The following is a 13,264-nucleotide window of genomic DNA, read 5'->3' as shown; positions in this document are numbered from 1 at the left end:
TGTGTTCAAATAGCAATGTTGATTTGAGTCAACCGAAATATCTTTTAACACTGCTTTTCACATTTTAGGAATGTTTGGACTTAGCAGGGAAGATACTTGGTTTGACAGCTTCTTTGACATGTAAGTTGTCTTTGGTGGTTTTTGATTTCATGTAAAACCGTGTGATGCATCATATTTACTTTGCAAACTTCAAAACTCACGGCGTGCAAAACTTTTACTTGATATGGGCTGATGGTGGCAGGCTCTTCTTCCCAGGGGGGGGGCGTACTTGGACAAAAATGGGTACGAGAATATGCCACTGGTTAGGGTACCTTTTCTCACCTCCTGAGTCCCATGTAGGAAAAACACAAGAATAGAAAAATCAGTCCCTCGTAGGGTACCTTTTTTCGTTAATTAGGGAAAAGTATGGTGGATTTTGGGAAAAAGTGGAAAATCTTGAGAAAGTTTTGGAATTTCAGTCCCATTCAGGGTCACTTTTTTTCTCAAGTATGGTAAATTATCCAAAAAACGTAGGGTATATGTTTTTCGAACCTCAGCGGAAACTTCCGTCAGTCGGCATAGGGTAGTACTCCCTCCCCGGAATCTTCTTTCTCTGGTTTTATGGTGACTATTTTATTTAACTTAACGATTATCTGAGTGATCCTTAACCTTTTTTTATTTCTTTGTATTAAACCCAGCGGCGGATCTGAGGGGGTTCAAATGGTTCAGCTGAACCACCCCAACCCTTTTAGTAAATAAAAAAACAAAGACCCTTTCTTCAAGTGAAATCTAGTTTTCTGATCGGAACTGATTTTTCTTTTTGGTCATATCTCGATATTATTTTACCAGGGGTTGTACGCATGTGGCGTGCGTTTCCGTGGTACGCGCGACAAACTTAGCTTTTTCCGCGCTAAAAAATCTTTAGGTTATGTGTGTACGGCGTAGCTAGCTTTCCCGCGCTGTAAAAAATCTTTGTTATGACTTTTTTTTTTGCGGGATTAATATCTAGCTGTGTTCTGTGCTAGGAAAATCTTTGATTTTGAACCTGGTTCAGAAAATGCATCCAGTGAAATGGCAAATTTGAGGTGGTTCAAGGAAATTTCTCGAAAATACGAGACCGACCGTTTTGAGCGTAAAAGATTTTCCTACAAAAATAATTTTCAGGCGCATGTCGTCGCCGGCAAAATATTGAAATGATTTGAAGGGTAGCCATTCGTACGGCAAACGACCTCACTTCTTTACAAGCGTTCAATGCAGTGTTTTAAAGAAAGAAATTGAAGTCCTGAAAAGTGGTAATAATCAGGCAATTACTTATCTTTTTGAGGACATTTTTGGTTCAATTTAATCAGTAAATTTGAGAATCACACAACAATATCAATCAATGTATGATGATTTTGACAAAGACTCTGTGTGATGGAATTTTCATCTGCTTTTGTTTGATGTGGTGAAGAGTGATAAAAGAAAAAGACTTTCATTCTGAGGAAACATTTTTGTTTTGGTTTATCTTTAGAGGAAAAGCATTCATACCAACAAAAACAAAACTTAAATCAATTTTGCTTGATAAATGAAGTTTGGAATTTATTTATGGGAAAGGACTTATTTGTGAATATTTTTGGTAGAAGTGTATTGTGTCTTGAATATAATTACGAATTTACGTTTGGCTCTTCTCCCATCATCGGGCATCGGGAATATCACAGGGAAAAATCTACCTAGCTACATATGGATCACAAGATTTGCGATTGGCTACGTTTCGAGAGGTTCTTCTCCCATCATTGGACATTGATGAATTTCACACATTGCTACGCTTCGAGAGATTTTTCTCCCATCATTGGACATTGATGAATTTCACATGAAAAAAAAGCTAGCTAGCTTTATTTTTGATAACTATTATAGAAAAACAAAACAAAATTTGTTTTATAACAGAGACTGGAAGAAAGGTTAGGGAACAACATTTTAGTAATTTGATTGAATTTGGTTGAAGAATGAAATTTCTGGAAAGGTGAACCTTCATGCATGCTTCAAGATAATGTGATGCGAGGAAATATTTTTGGTTTCGTCATGTCATAAGAAGAGAGTTCATACCACTTTATACTTGCAAAACAAAACTAAGATTACGTGATCATATGAAAATGTGGTGTACTTTTATACAAAAAGAGACATTGGTGACCTCTGAAAAAATTACCCTCTTGTGCTTAATTGTAGGTGGACATTTTGCAATTTTTTGGAAAAAATCACCCAATTAGCATTTTGTAATGACCTCCAATTTATGAAATTTTCCTGATAAAGTGCCAAACCTTTATTTTCCTTGGTGTTTTTGGGAAAATCACCCCAAAATTAGTTAATAATGACCCCCCCCCCCCCCCCATTTTATGGATTTTCTCTGAGAGTACTGCCCCTGCATCTTCCACCCCCTACAAGTAAGCATAAAAGAGTACGGTTGAATGCAGAATTTATGAAATGATATATAACAACAATTTCTACCAAAAGAATTATAAACAACACTCCATACAATTGTGAAAGTTGAAAAAGTGCTTTCCTACAGATTGTTGATAATTACTGTTAGTACCTTTAATAATGCTTAAGAACATCAAACTTTTTACTTTGAATGTAAAAAGTACTTTTTTATGAGATTATTCATCTAATTTAAGAGCTAGAATTTCTTGAGTCTATTTGCACATAAAACACATTATATCAGTACTCATGATGTACTCCACTTTTTGGCAATCTTTTATTTTTCCATCTTAAGAATATTGTATTCCCTTGTATGTATAATTAATCTCCTTTATTTTTTAACTTGATCACTGTTTTCAAAATATTATCCATTTCTGGTTTTATAATGTAAACATACTCAACATGGAAAGTTTTTGCTTGATTGTCAGCCAATTAATTCGCTACAAAGAAATTCCATAAAAAAGGGTTATAAGAATAAATTATCGAACTTTTTTACTATGTTTTAAATATTCACGAAATGAAACTGAAGTGTGTAAAGTATTTAATATTATAAATTGTCTTATTTTTTCTTCAAACTTTTCTTCAAAACCATTTATTTGCTCTATGGCTTTCTCAAAAACATTTTCTGCAAGAACCATGAATATATAAAAGAATATACAACAAACAAGCAGTTCTGAGCATGCCATGCTCTGGGTGTCTGTTTTATCAAAATAAAAGGTCAAACCAAAGAAATATAAGAAATATAATACTAACTATATTTCCGTTTTATGAACGTTTTGTGTGATAAGATTGAAAAGAAGAAACTAGATGTGCGCAGTTGCAGTTAGGGAATTTCCCAATGTATATATGAATATCACCACAAACGATTATTACACGTTCAGCCTCTGGCTGTTCAAGGGTGGGCTGGGAGGGGGGTCCTTGAGGAGAAGTACGTACGCTCGTAATTTTTCCTAAACTGTCTTTTTTGAGAGAAAAACGCAATATTTTCACATCAAAGAATGGTTTTTGCGATTGTTATTTTCATTTCTCCTTTGGTATTTTTGTTCTTATAGATTCTTTTAATTTCTTGAGACTTTGTTATAAATACGATTGGATACCTACATATTCTACTGTTACAAGAGTTACAAGTTTCGACTTTGGTTAGGGGGGTGTACTAAAAAGCGTACGTACGCTGAAGGGGGGGGGGTACACATAAAGCGTACAAGGGGGAGGGGGAGTCAAAAATTTGCCTATTTCGAGCGTACATACTTTTTGAATGGTCCCCCGCTGAGGCCTATGTTTGGAGTTCATAGGTAATGGGAACTGCAGACGTGCAGGCGCTCATCAACGTCCCCCATGTTGAATGGAAAAAATGTGACACCGCCCAAACAGGGCGGGTGCAAAATTTACGCCCAAAACGTTTGTTCCGAAAAATTTTTTTTGAAAAGAGATTTTTGAACCCCCTCAAAAAAATCTCAGATCCGCCTCTGAAACCACCAGTTTAATCTCGTTTTCTCTTTAGCTGCTCTTGGCAAACGAACCAGATGGCAACAGACAGAACTACCTCAAATGAAGCTGAACATTCAAATAGACGAGGAGAGAGGTACTTATTGGCAATCTCATTCCCTAGTTTTGCTATCGTATTTCATGATACGGGCAATGGCCTATCCGTATTCTTTTTCTACTCTAACCTAAAAACATACTCTTCAGGTTCCTGCAATTACTTTTTCCGGGGGTTTCTTCTACCTTAAAGTGTAGCTCTGCCAGGACCCCGATCTGATTTAAAGCGATGTTGTGGATACGGTTGAAATTACTTTTGCGCCGTTCGCGGAGATATGAAAGTGCATTTATTTGATGAGAAAACTTTTATTATTTCAGAAAAGCAAATTCAACCAAGTGAGAAGCTCAGTACTGGAGAGCTTCCATCGGATGTTATCCTTGACAACGACACACTTCTACCAGAAATCAAGTTTGTTGATGGTTCTTCTGCAAAAACTTTGGAGCTGACTGCTACTGATCAAGCTTATATTGTTGCTAATTGGTAAGGATTTACTGCCGTTCATTTTGTTGTTTTTCGAAAATTAAACTCGCGAAATCGCGTGAGAAGGCTGATTTGCGAAATTGAAAGTCCAAGACAAATTTTTGTTTTAAAGATTTTGGCACAAAATACCCTGTAAATTTGTTATTTACGACAAAAATTGGTGTTATCGGGGCCATTTTCAAAGGGATTGCGGCTGATACGCGATTAATCCTATTAAAGTAACAGTTTTTCCTCGAAATGAGAATTGAATATTTTAGTATTGCCCAAAACATCTATCTATAGATAGATGGGAAACGTAAAATGTAGAAGCAGCAAATTTGTAAAACATAAAAAATGAAGCGACTGCTTAGGTAGAAATTTTCGTCATCTTTCGTGACTTCATCAGCATATAGCTCAACAAAAAATGATATCCTTTTTATATGGAAGCTAGAAATTTCACAAAAACGTAAATAATAAAAACAATTTAAAAGCTATAACTATGTACAATAAAATATCATAAAAATTCTATTCGATCGAAATTCCCTAGATACAATAATAAAAAAAATATATTCCTATGAGACTGCATAATAATACCGCAGTAATAATACAAAAGAAATGGCTAAAATTGAAAAATTAGATATTAAAAGAAAATTCGCAAGGGAATATGCATGCAGACGTAGATTGAAGTATAAAAAACGAAAAAATCGACTAGAACTCCCTTCTGGGTTTTTCAGAGAAATAGTCTAAAATAAATAAAACAGAAATCTAATTACATCGGATAAAACAGTAGATCACCTAAAGTGTATACAATAAGCAAATATGTCTTAAAATACAACCCCCAAAGGGTAGCCCCCTAAGGAGGTCGACACAGTTAAGTGTAGCGAAAGGCGCTCGATACTGAATACAAATGTAATCATAAAATAAAATAAAATGGAGTTTATTGGGTCACAACTTCACATTCATTAAGACCGTTTGGGAGAAGTGTTTTAAGTTTGTATTGCCAAAACCTCTCCCGTTCACGGGTATCTTCAAAACTTCTACCCTGGTCGATAAGGGTAAATTCAAAATCAGAAAACCCAGAATGGCCGGGGAGATCAAAATGATTATGAAGATGTTGCTGAGAAACAATGTCAGTCTTATGCCGTTTATTGCAGGACTTATAGTTTGCAAATCTAGCCCTAAATTGAGTTGTACAGCTACCGACATACTGAATCCCACAAGTTTTGCAAGTAAGAAGATAGACAACATTAGTTGAGCTGCAATTCAGATGAACTCCTCTAATGTCATAGGTCTTATTCTTGTTATCTGCAAAACCTGAGGTTTTCTTGACAAAAGGACACATTTGACAGCGGTTTCCGTCACATCCTCCACTTGAGCCTCGGTTGCCGTCTGGAGATGAAATTTTCGCACGGACTAAAAGATCTTTGAGGCTTTTACCTCGACGAAACCCAACTATGGGGACATCACGGAAAACCTTTTTGTGATCTTTATCACCTGTCAACATGATGTGTAGTTTCCTAAGCAAAACTCCAAGGTTCTGGAACGCAGGGTGAAACGTGACAGTAAGTGTTAGTTTATATGTTTTTTTCTCACGTTTCTCCTGACGTAGAAGATCCTTGCGCTTTTGTCTACGCGCATCCAGAACCTTAGTTCTAACTAACTTCTGATCATACCCACGTTCGATCAGCCATGTCTCCAGTTCGTTGCAACGTAAGTCGAATTCATGGGGCTCCGAGCAGATGCGATTAAGTCTAAGAGCCTGACTGTACGGAATCGAAGTCTTGGAGTGAATGGCATGACAGGACGAAGCATCCAGATACTGATGAGTATCTGTTGGCTTCACGTAGAGATCAGTAGCTAGTTTATCCCCCTTGCGATAAACCCTTACGTCCAAAAAATTGATGGATGTATTAGAGTATTCGAAAGTAAATTTAACACTCTTATGGGTTTCATCGCTATTTAAGTGGTCGAAGAAAAGTTTCAGAGATTCTTCACCATGCTGCCAGAGAAAGAAGATGTCATCGATATATCTCCACCAGACTAAAGGTTTAAGATTGTGTGGTGCCGAATCAAGAATCTTTTCTTCAAGATCACTCATGAAGAGAATGGCATAGTTTGGTGCCATTTTAGTACCAATCGCTGTACCTTGCTTTTGTTTAAAAACCTCACTGTTGTGTTCAAAGATGTTATTTTCTAGAACACATTTCGAAAGCTCCAAAAGACTGCTGGTAGAGATTGTTTTTTCATCCCTACTATCAAAAGCACGGCGCAGCGATTCTAGACCATCCTCATGGGGGATACTAGGATAGAGACCAACTACGTCTGCAGTGCATAAAATGGTATCAGATGGTAAATTAGGAAGAGAAGAAAGCTTTTTCAAAAAATCATTTGTGTCTTTTACAAATGATTTGACCTGTTTAGCTAAAGGCTTTAGATGAAAATCAAGAAATGCCGAAATATTCTCCGTATAATACGAAGAATTTGAAATGACAGGTCTCCCGGGAACCCTGTAAAGTCGTTTGTGGATTTTTGGTAATAAATAAAAACGACCAATCTTAGGGTTTTCAACCAGAAAATAATCTCTAGGAATGTCACCTCTTTTATCAATAGAGTCAATGCAAGACTTGACAACCTCAATGAGCGGACTAACAGCATCCCCACTGAGCTTCTCATACACACTCTCATCTCCCAACTGCGACTCAGCTTCCCTAAGATAATCCTCCCGATCCCAAACCACAATACACGAACCCTTGTCAGCCCCCTTGATGATAATTGAAGTGTCATTCCGTAGAGAATCAATAGCTTTCCTTTCCTCCTTAGAAATATTGTGTTCCCTTATTCTAGTGTTAAGATTAAGAATTTCTTCTTCCAAACGACTAAGATACATCTCAATAGCTGCATCTTGGTTCCTTGGGTTAAAATTCTTAGACCGGTTCGATTTCTTTTTAAACTGATCCGGCACAAAATCACGTTCGTCGTTTCGAAAAAACCACTTCAACCGAAGCTTCCTCCCAAAGCGCTCAAGATCGTTTTTAAGAGCAGCTTTGTCAACGAAACGTGGTGTAGGAATGAATTTTAACCCTTTTGAAAGAAGAGATATCTCAGCCTCAGAAAGTCTACGTTTAGAAAGATTCAAAACATTCTTAGAAACAAAAACCCCTTGAAGACGCTTATTTTCTTCTTCCCCAACCTCAGACGCTACCCCTAATGGCGAGATAACATGGCTAAAATCCCCATTATTTTCTAAATTTTCTGAGTTAGAGTTATCAAAATTATTGTTCATGATGTCCGTTAAATTAATTAAATTATCCATATCAGACGACAAAGTATGTCCATGCTCAGCCAGATTACTTTTGAAATCAAAACATTTTAAATGATCATCAAACCTTTCCAGTGCCATTTCCATCCGATCCTCATCATGTTTCAGTAACTTTCTCAATTTCTTTCTTTTTCGTTTGACAATGTTCTTTTCTTCTTTTGATAAAAATCGTACCAATTTGACCCACCAATCCAGTATGTCATCAAAATCTTTCACCGACTCTTCAATCTCACATAACTTTTCCCAGAATGTTATTTCAAATCCCATCATTTTATCAACTATACCAATTATCAGAGTTTCTAAAAGATCCCGTTCCGTACTAGCGATGGTTTGGTTCCAAAAAACACACATTTCATTGGAATCGAATTCAATAAACGCATTCTTTTTGATTTGTAAGCCAACTGGCGTAGCATCAACAAACTTACAGCATTCGAGGAAAACCACATGAAAAAAATAGTTGTATGTTTTGACTGCTGATCGAAATGCAGAAATAATTCCAGCTTCCTCTTCTTTATCTTTTTCATGATGTCCGTTAAATTAATTAAATTATCCATATCAGACGACAAAGTATGTCCATGCTCAGCCAGATTACTTTTGAAATCAAAACATTTTAAATGATCATCAAACCTTTCCAGTGCCATTTCCATCCGATCCTCATCATGTTTCAGTAACTTTCTCAATTTCTTTCTTTTTCGTTTGACAATGTTCTTTTCTTCTTTTGATAAAAATCGTACCAATTTGACCCACCAATCCAGTATGTCATCAAAATCTTTCACCGACTCTTCAATCTCACATAGATAGATGGGGATAAACATGGATTCTATCGAGTCGGATCTGTATTTCTGTAGATTGTTTGACCTCATTTCATCCCTATTGTTTTGTTTTCTAGCATTCAGTTAAGAAGAGTGAAGCCGAGGGACGCTTTATCACACGAGGAAATCACCCCATACTGCGATGTACGTCATTATTTGTAAATTTACGATGAAAACATTTATCATACATTCTATCGTTAAAATTTGAAATGCCATTCTGGAATTGTATTTTTAGCTTGTGTAAATTTCGTTGTATGTCCCTAACAATTTCCTTTTTACAGTGTGCCCCGAAAAAAGCGGACAAATTTTTATGTAAAGTCAAATCCTCATGACTTATACAAAGTTTCATGACTTGTATACTTAACCTTTCAATCTCCGAAAACAATTAAATCATCTTGGAAATGGAATATAATTGAACAGATGAGAGATAGAACAGAGAATTTTAATCTTTTTGAAGATTTTACTTTACATAGAAATTTGTCCGCTTTTTTCCGGGGCACACTGTTTGTATATGGGGTTCTAGGAAAATCACTGTTTTTTTTTCTTATCTTTTTTAAGGGTGTCTTGAAAATCCCTCAATCATGGGGCGTACAATTCAAAGCATTATTCCTGCGATGTATCACCGAATTTTCCAACTCTCGAAAAGCTGAGAGAGCATTACAACAACTAGAATCACTTTCACTCGATTACACAAAAGAAACTCCGAAAGGATGCTCAAGACAACATTTGATACAAGCTGTTGACCTCGATCCCATGTGGGAGCACAAAGTGGGTGTTGTTTCTTTTTTATTAGACTGTTGTTTTAAAATTTTTCATCGACCTTTGTGTAAAGAATTACTATGAGTGTTACTTGCCGCTCATTTTGCTATCATCTTTAGTCAAGGGTTTTCATCATGGCTTCCGTATTCAAACTTTTGAAATAGGCCTTATTTTTTGTAATTACTTTGTGTGGTCACTTTCAATCAGTGTTAAAAGTTTTTCCGTCTCAGCGTTGTATTTAAATAAAATAGGCCGTATCAAAATTCTGCATAATTAACCCAAATCTCAAAAATAACAATTTGCTGTACAACCCATTTTCCGTCTCAGACGACACTATTTCAGAGTGCAACTCGTGAAAACTTTGTTTTGATGCGTACTATTTTCGAAGAATACTCTGCAACTTCTCTTGTGTAATCTTCATTCTTTTTTCTTCAGAGACATTACGCACAGCTATTGTATTCCATCGGTATGACGGACAGTGCGTTGGAAATCTTCTTGAAGCTTCATTTATGGGATGATGTCATCAGTTGCTATCAACGTCTCGGGAGACATGGAAAGGTACTTTGAGATTTCTATTGATTTAACGAAATCTGCCATAATGTTCTCTATTTCATTTTAGCTTTTTCTAGGTAAGACCTTTATCTTAGCAGCGTAACTAGCATAAATCTATCCTTGCCTTTGTCCGTGTCAGCTGTGTTATTGTTTTTCAGGCAGAGAAATGTATCCGTGAACAACTTGCAGTGAGAGAAACAGCAACTCTTTGGAATCTTCTCGGTGACGCTACAATGGTTAGTTTATTTGTGTCTTTTGAAACTCCAAAAAACTTTATTACTGCTTCTCTCAAAACACGAAAAAAAGAACATAATGATATGCCAAATTGCCATATTTTATTCTAGAAATTAATACATTTTATTAATGCAAACATTCTCTAATAAATCTTGATATACAAGCGCAGATAAGTCTGATCCATTCTTACAGTGTTTCATCTGCCCACAGTATTTCATGAACATCTTCTTCGATCAAATCTATATTTTTACTTGAAAGCTGTCTGTCTTCACCTGAATCATCTGTTTTAGAGTATTTAACCAAATCTTTTCAACATAATAATCTCGACAGTAAAACCCTAAAGATATTATGAATCCATGGTAAAATAGTCATTTATCATCTTGTCTTTTTTTCCTTAATTAAAGGACAAAGAATATTATGAGAAAGCTTGGGAGTTTTCTAAATACAGAAACGCAAGATCACAAAAATCGTTGGGATATTTTTATCTACGAAAGCATGAGGTAAGATTTCTACTTCAATAAATTTCTGATATTTTCATTTTCCAAAGTATACAATAGAGAGTTATATGAAAACATAACAAGTGTCAGCGGGTCAGAAACATCTGTACCGTCATTTAAGGGCTACTAGCGAGTTTTTGTAAGTGTGTTTTCTGCGATGGCGACTTTGTTAGTTTTTGCATTGCCTCGATCCTGACTGAAGACAACGGCAAATCAGCGCTCTTACCTTCCTCAATTTTGCAGATCAAAACAGTATAGGTTGTTCCAAATCGTCACTTCTCCGTCCTCAAAAGGGTAGCTACTTTCGCTGTTTTAATTAATACGGGTAAAATTTCATAGCCTTCGTGACTTGTTTACATTATATTCTATAACCAGCTACAAAAATGTAAGAATCGCAGACCAGAAGAGTCGTTTGATTCGAGGTTTTCGCTTATGAAAGATACCCCAATTACGATATGAATATTACAAATGCACTGAGAAAGCATGCATTTCGAATGCCATCCAATAACCAACAGACGGTAAAATGTTTTACAGTTTATTTAATGGAATCTACAGAACAACTTGATCGGTCAGTAGTTTTTCTTGTACAACAAACCAATCTTTTCAGCGCCGCTCTCGAATTTATGGAACAAACTATGTTCAACGTTCCCGCAGCCAGACAAGGGATAGTACAATATTTATACGCCAATTGTTGTTTCTCGTGCCCTTTGATGATATCCGTTACTGTCAAAGCCCATTGTAACAGCATTGGGAGCCAACAGACAACGAAAATAGTATTTAGAATGCCCAACACGATAATCACCCTCTTACGATGCCGATTACTGTTCACGTGCGTTTGTTCACCTTCTCTACGGTACATACGTATCACGATTGCCGTGTACGCCGTCAAATTAATACTTAACGGGGCCCAGAAGCCTGCGAACATGACGAAACGAGAGTGGAAATGGAACAAAATAGGACTACGCTCATAGTAGCGAATACATTTGGTTTGATCATCATTTAATTTCTTGGAGAAGAAAAACGGTGACCATAAAAAGATTGCCAGGATCCAAATTACAGCGAAGACGATACTGGATCTTTTCTTGGTGATTTTGAAGCGTTGTAAGGGGCTACTGATCAATCGAAGTCTGAGCACAGACATATAACACAGTATCCAACTTGCACTGACTGCAGCAATCCAAAAGAAACCCAACCCGCGCACAATAGTGCATAGGATTGACTCGACCACCCAATTTTCGTCATGCGGGATAAGCGAGACATTCGAAACCGCATAAGGTAGGAAGAGTAATAGTTGTAAAAAGTTTGAGATGCTCAAATGAAACATGCAAAAGTTGAAATGGCTCGCGCTCACCGAGCGTCGCAAATATGCAACTATGAAACAACCGTTCAACGAAATCCCGCTGAAGAGTAAAACTAAGACCGGAATGATTCCAAGGTTCTCCAATAGTGGTGGATGTGATTCTGCTTGGATGATTTCCGTTAGATTGTTCATGCTTCTGTTTGCCATCTTAAATGAAACGTGTTTATTGCGGCATGAGTTTGTAGTCGATGTATTGTGATATTTTGATGTTCCTTTTGATTTTATACCTTAATAAAGATAGAATTTAATCTTTGTTTAGGTTGTTTCTCAAAAAGTTTATTACTGCCGTGAGAATCAAGTTTACTGTTTGAAGGTGTATTATGCAACTCTTCTATTCACTCTTCGAATGTGAACGTCTTGAATTTTTTTCTATTCTAGATTCTGATTTCAACTTACATGTTCATATCAAACCTTCTTTTTTCTTCCTCGCGTTGGGTTTAATCAAATTATGAAAAACAAAAACACAAAATCAATGATAATGTTAGCGACTTTCTTCGAAAACCAAACATTAAACTATTATTTTCATGTCGAATATTTTCGCTAATTAATTCTTTCAGAAAAAATACACACAGTTCAATGGCGATGGCTCGAATGAGAAAAACATGTTTTAGAAGGTTGGATTCATTTTGATTAAGACTCACAAATATGGGAGTTTACTTACCCACAAAGACTTCTCAGTAACTGACAAAGATCAGTTCGACGCAATAATCAAAAGGATCAAAAGTTTTTTTTAACAAATGAATTCGATTTTATCACGAATTATTCAACAGAATTATCAAACATCTAATTGAGTTGGATGTATTAAACATGATTTTCGAACATGTTTCTTCACCACAAACGATGATTTTTCCCAAGACAACCACCCACAGTTTGTCAATTATTGATGTAATCTGGTCCGATTGCTCAATGTCCTCTACATATTCAAATGGCTTTTTAGAAATAATTTTTTTACCATTTTTAAGCTACAACAAAATCGATATCGAAAATTCTTTTTGATCGACTTGTGGCGTTACAAGAAAATGACGCTGTTTGTAGCAATCTGATTTTGATTGTGATTGATTCTGATATTTGATTGATGATGTGTTCAAACTGTAGAAATAAATAACAAATAACAAAGGTCTATCAGTATTGTGTTGATAAAAACTAAGTCTAAGCTCAAAATAATTTTTTTTAGAAATCAATGAAAAAGTATAAGTAACTTTTAATGAAAAATGAAAATAGCTTATTATCAATTACCGCCCAGTGTGACTGAGGTAGACACAAAAACTAATATTTATATCAATTTAAATCATCTTCTTTTGT

The 13,264-nt window shown here is 35.9% G+C and overlaps 2 protein-coding genes across 3 annotated transcripts in view; one reads left to right on the top strand and one right to left on the bottom strand.

Moving 5' to 3' along the window:
- LOC136812197 (tetratricopeptide repeat protein 27-like) overlaps nt 1-13,264 on the top strand; it is a 48,047-nt gene that overhangs the window by 13,639 nt on the left and 21,144 nt on the right. For both annotated transcript variants that reach the window (XM_067068679.1, XM_067068680.1), the window contains exons 9-16: nt 69-120; nt 3,932-4,012; nt 4,288-4,450; nt 8,638-8,704; nt 9,119-9,328; nt 9,755-9,877; nt 10,030-10,107; nt 10,510-10,605. In XM_067068679.1, coding sequence (XP_066924780.1) covers nt 69-120; nt 3,932-4,012; nt 4,288-4,450; nt 8,638-8,704; nt 9,119-9,328; nt 9,755-9,877; nt 10,030-10,107; nt 10,510-10,605 — 870 coding nt within the window. The remainder of the gene's footprint in view (nt 1-68; nt 121-3,931; nt 4,013-4,287; nt 4,451-8,637; nt 8,705-9,118; nt 9,329-9,754; nt 9,878-10,029; nt 10,108-10,509; nt 10,606-13,264) is intronic.
- LOC136812199 (neuropeptide receptor 22-like) lies at nt 11,060-12,176 on the bottom strand. The gene has a single exon (XM_067068681.1). It carries the CDS (start codon nt 12,107-12,109, stop codon nt 11,138-11,140), a length of 972 nt encoding a protein of 323 aa, XP_066924782.1. The 5' UTR covers nt 12,110-12,176; the 3' UTR covers nt 11,060-11,137.

The sequence above is a fragment of the Clytia hemisphaerica genome, unplaced genomic scaffold, assembly GCF_902728285.1.
Source record: "Clytia hemisphaerica strain Z4C2 unplaced genomic scaffold, Clytia hemisphaerica genome assembly, whole genome shotgun sequence".
Lineage (NCBI taxonomy): Eukaryota > Metazoa > Cnidaria > Hydrozoa > Leptothecata > Clytiidae > Clytia > Clytia hemisphaerica.
This window is presented reverse-complemented; position numbering and strand designations above follow the sequence as displayed.

Coding starts and splice junctions, on each gene's coding strand:
- LOC136812199 (XM_067068681.1), bottom strand. CDS start 12,109: ATGGCAAACAGAAGCATGAACAATCTAACGGAAATCATCCAAGCAGAA.